We start from the raw sequence: 5,237 nt of genomic DNA on the forward strand, positions 1-5,237 counted from the left end.
CATTACCCCCAGATAGCTTACACTCTCTTCGTAGCCAACTCATGTTAACTATTGGACTGATAGTTCTTAGTGACAAGTGACTTCTCATACCTTGTGTTCTTCCCAACCAGTTCATACTATTCAGATTGTTACTAGGAACCCTAACCCAGTTAGGCCCCAGTAGGATCTCTAACACCTCCCTGGCCAACGGTAAGAACTGATCATATTGTTATTGGCAGTAACTAATGAGGGATGTGGTTCTTGCCCTTCCGACTCCTACACTAGTACGTACTTCATTCTGAAGTGGCATGGCTTGCATGATACGTTCATCAAGTGTATGTCGTAACCGAGACTTAGTATCTGACATACTCTGTATGTAGGCCTTCCCTGTGCATAACGCCTCGGCCACGTCAATGTCTGTTCTTAGAGGTCTTCATCTCGCAGGACTGTGCATCCTCTCGCATCTGTATCCATACGCCTTCGGTATAAATGTATGTTCCTGTCCTAAAGCACCAGTAAGGGCCTAACTTGATGATGTATGTCTCCTGAGAACGGTCTGTCTGAGGGTCACCAGTGGCTGATAGTGATATGGATTTGATAATTAATCATTGTATACGTGCCAACAAAGAACAACGGAAAGGGAGGATCGTTACGGACTGATTTAGGGATGTTGCACTAGATTGGCTTTCTGTCTAGTTATTGTGATCAAAGAACGAACAAGATGTGCTGCCGAAAGAATCCATGCCAATCCATCCCCAGCCTCGTGAGAGTTTACGTTTGGCACCGCGCTCTAGTTCCTAGAGAGCCAGCATGGAGTTGTGGAGCGCTGGATATTTTTGGTGATATTGGGCGATATTGAGTGATCTTGGCGACATTGGGTGATTTGGCGATATTGGGTGATCTTGGAGATCTTGCGCGACATCGAGAGATATCACGGGACAATGGAAAGGACTTTCTTCGGCGCCCATACAAAGGAACTCACGTGATTCCAGCGCCCAGATACTAAGGTGAGCCACATGTCGTGGCGTTTTGTTCCAGCCACAGTTGGGCAGGAATTTCAAGACTGCGCTACCCCGACTTCACATTAATGCCATCAATAAACCCCTCCGTACGATGATACTTCAGGTCAGAAGCCAACCATCTCGGCTACCTACTTAATGAAGAGCGGTAATATACATTGGAACTATGCAGGCTTTGAGACTGACACTGCTTTAGGCAAGACAAAGCCATTACCCTTTGACCGAGACGAGAATCGAATCTAGAAGTTCTAGTCGACAATTACGAGGCGCTCAGTCCCCCGTCTAGATTGATATGACGGAAAAAAAGACAGTGACAGCAGAGCTCTTGGTATGGTGGTTTCCGAATCTCGAAAAAGAAATCGAGACCGGCTTATCATATTCGCAGCGCAATAGCTTCAAACCACTCACGGTATCACCAGACTTTTTCAAAGATTGCAAGAGACACCCAATCAACTATATCCCCGCAGAAAACTACGAGAGATATTACTACTTCTTTGATTGTCAGGACATTATGTTTCGGAATGAGAAAGGAGAGGATATTTGGTCCACAGTGGGCGGAGGGGAAATGCTCGTTCCAAGAGGAGTATCCATTTTAATTAACAGAGGAAAGTTACGAAACGGGTGACTTGGGGTTATTGGAGCTCCGCGTACAATTCATTAAGTATCGAAATGCCTACAAGATATCCAATGCGCACACATAAAGTACCTTGATGAGGTTCCCTGCGATTCACTCTCATCGCAATACAGTTAGTTGTATGGAGCATGTCATGCTGCTTCTCCCATGCCCGTAGCTGGCTGTTCTCAATTGCCCCACAGATGCGCGGACTAAACAATGAAGCGATGGCTGGAATTGAAGCCCTCGTCAAGACAATATAGATATCATCCTCTGTTTAACCGTACGTTGGATTAGATGTCTCGCCCTTAGCTGTATAGCTCGTGCACTCACGGGTTCTAGATATCGGTACTCCTGTCACATCTCCTTCGTCTGGAAACAGTACACTGCTATACTCAGCGGCGCATCCAATATCCAGATATATGATGCCGTCGGTGAGGTCCCTCAGAGGAAACTTCGTTCGGACACTCTCTGTTGTTTGGAGTGTTCGACTTCTAGCCTTTTCACTTAGCCGTACGGAGGAGATTTCGACACCTCCGTAGATACGATTGCCGAAGATAGCGACAATCGCGGCCAATTCAGCTGCATGATACGCCAAATGTTTATCTGCTTCTGCAGTGCTGACAGGTTTTGGACAACAATCTGCTCCTGTTAGCCTCTCCTTAAAGATTTGTGTAAAGGTGGAAGGCCAACTTAGGAATAGAACTTCAATCACTTTCTTGTAATAAGTGCCCTCGCTGATCTCTCGTTTCTGGCCTATGCTTGCGAAGGTTTCCTTGACATTGTTGCTCCAATGAAAGCCGTCCGGCGGTGAATTGTAATGACCGAGTTGCGACAAATCAAAGGACAGACAAGAGCGTGGAGAGATCGCAAGAATGAAAGGAAGGAATACGTGAGGATACGTCTCGAGGACCTCAAAATAAACCTTTTGAGCTTTTTTGCAACAATAAACAGCGTTAACTTCTTTCTTTGGTCGCCTCTCTGCGCTCCGTGGTTGGCGCCCAAAGAAGGTACAAAGTAGGACTAGGCGGTCTTCAAGGGTTCGAAGATAGACGAAGGGTACCGTCTTATTCCTATTAAGATCTTTCGAGACCTTGTCGATTTGAGAAAGTTTCGAGCTCATGGCAATGTGAGAGGTAAGTATGAAGAGATTAGAAGACATAGAAAGAACACAATGTATGATATAGCAGACATAGGGTGTGATAGGATAACGCGGGTGACATAGGGTGACATAGGGTGACATAGGATGTTATAGGGTGATATAGGGTGTGATAGAGGGTGTGACACAGGGTGTCATAGGCTGTGATAGGTTCTGGGTGGAAAGAACCATCTTTCTGCATGCGCACGCTTAGCACTTTTGGCCTTAGCGCCAACCTCACTCACTATTTTCTTGCCTGGGAACTTTTCCACAACTCCAATTCCGTGTTCAACCGTGGCCGATAATCGCGACTCCGTCACATCATCGACTTATTTCGGTCAAAGCACGTTACACATCTACTGAGACTTCTGCTCATGAGTCTGTCCGGGGTTCTTGCATCCTACGTGCGAGCCGAGCCAACGTGCAGGAAACACTAAAACACCTACACATATATTTATCTAAAGAAATCCCTGCAATATGGTGGCACGCAAAGCGACAGACTGAGGGGATTGCTTCCCATCTACCCGATTTCTACTATATGCATGGGTTTGCTATCACATACATATACATAACAGACAAGCTCTCTAGGAACCGACACCTGAGTGTGCCCTCAGACTTCAAACAGCAACTACCAAGTCTAGATTAAGTCACATGCCACATGCCTGCTTTAGATATATACTAACATCAAGCAGGATTTGTCAACTCACCCATCAACAAATCCTCCGCGGGTGTACATTACCCTTTCATACTGCCTTTGACGGGTCACCGAGTATACCTCGTCATGTGTTCTTACGGCATAACCCATGCTGTTCGAGGGGAGTGCACAAGGCAACCACAACATAAGATAGAGACACGACTGCGCAAGAGATGCGTCAATTCGCCAAAGCCAGGACCTCCTTGTGACAATCCCACGCACGACCCAGGTCTAGATCAGCTCCCTTCTAGGAAAGGAGGGGCATGCCCAGCATGTCGGGATTCGGGGATATCACTTGAAATCTATCAAGTCAAATGGGTAAGCTTAACCGTACTCTTATCAATATACATGCGCTCTGAACATCGATGAATGATAGGTGGATCTGCACGGCTAGACTCCGTCACTTATGAATAGTAATAAAGTCTAAGTAGAACTTAGGCGAAGGTCATGGCAAATGAGTTGAAATAATACTACGGGCAGATCGGAGAATTTCTATGACTATACTGGCTCGCATAACATTAGATAGCTATGGAGTGATAGAAGAGTAACCTTCTGTCCCGAAGCTCATGACACCTCGTTCCATTTCACGAGTATGGGATGGGCGTGAAACGTTTCTAGCTCTCGAAGAACCTCACTCATAGAGGTAAAGTCGCCATGCCAGCAGCTCTGGATTAACTGACCCAGAGGAAGAGATGTGACGTCGGGAAAACGATTGTTTGTGTATAGCTGTTCAACCTGCTGATATCGGTCGTTTGATGCCTCGAGCTCATGGTGTGGTGGTCTTCCAGTTATAACTTCGTAGATTGCACAACCAAATGCAAAAATGTCCGTGCGCCGATTCACCCTGGGTATTGATGGTCGATAACTGAACCATTCGTAACAGGAATCTGCTGGTTCACCATCGATGCTGCAGCCTTCAAAGTCGACTATCTTCAGGCAACCTTCTCTTGTTAGAATCATATTGTTACATCCGACATCACCGTGAACAATATTACAGTTATGTGAATGCTGGTAACCTTCTGCAGCTTGCCTCAGCCAGCTCAATTTCGTCTGGATCGGAATCTCAGTTGCGGAGGGAGATCGACAGATTGTCCGAAGGACTTCGCCTCGTTCGAGAACAATGGAACCATCTTTCCGGGTGCCCAGCAATTTTGCAATGTTAGGATGCGAGCCGAGACGGTGATATGCTCGACGTTCAACTTCGCCTCTGTCGCTCTCTTGAAATTCTTTTAAGACTCTCTTGTCATCGACCCCATAGACGATTCCTGATTTCCCGGCAGCAAGGAATTGTAATGCTTCAAATGATATCGAATCAATTTCTGTGTTACTTGGACGATGAAGTATTTTAAGGCATTTGGTGTAAAGCGCCCTCAGAATGGAGAGGAGTGAGAGGAAGGATCTCGCAGCGCGCAGGAAGGGTCCTAGATCGAACAGCATCTTTCCCTCGACGGTAACGGAGTATTTGAAGGGCTTTTCGGGAAGCGCAGGGAGGAAAGAGCGTCGTAATGAGGCTATGGTGGTGGATGTAGCATCGTTTAGGGAAACGATAGGTGTATCGTAGTGCTCCTAGCTTTGACGGCTCCTGTCATGGCTCCAATGCTTTCATGCTCTTTGAAAGTTGGGATGAAGGAACTGCGAGCGATGGGCCACAAAACGCAGGGACCATTCGCCACTACCCTAATACACGCGATTTTCCAGCTGGGCGCACAGCCCAGTAAGAAAGAACTCGAGTCTGCCCTAGGCAGCAGCCAAACTGGAAATGGCTGACTCTGAGAACACTACTGACAACAATAA

General features: G+C 46.7%; 2 protein-coding genes across 2 annotated transcripts; both read right to left on the minus strand.

Annotated features, from left to right (window-relative positions):
* Window positions 1–1,888: 1,888 nt before the first annotated feature.
* Window positions 1,889–2,734, minus strand: A1O5_10635 (uncharacterized protein; the record flags this gene model as incomplete). Its single annotated transcript, XM_007751211.1, has 1 exon — window positions 1,889–2,734. The coding sequence occupies one exon, from the start codon at window positions 2,732–2,734 to the stop codon at window positions 1,889–1,891; it is 846 nt and encodes a 281-aa protein (XP_007749401.1).
* A 1,273-nt stretch (window positions 2,735–4,007) lies between these two features.
* A1O5_10636 (serine/threonine protein kinase) lies at window positions 4,008–4,880 on the minus strand (the record flags this gene model as incomplete). Its single annotated transcript, XM_007751212.1, has 1 exon — window positions 4,008–4,880. One exon carries the CDS (start codon window positions 4,878–4,880, stop codon window positions 4,008–4,010), a length of 873 nt encoding a protein of 290 aa, XP_007749402.1.
* Between the last annotated feature and the right edge of the window lie 357 nt (window positions 4,881–5,237).

Source organism: Cladophialophora psammophila (genome assembly GCF_000585535.1).
Source record: "Cladophialophora psammophila CBS 110553 chromosome Unknown aczJe-supercont1.21, whole genome shotgun sequence".
Lineage (NCBI taxonomy): Eukaryota > Fungi > Ascomycota > Eurotiomycetes > Chaetothyriales > Herpotrichiellaceae > Cladophialophora > Cladophialophora psammophila.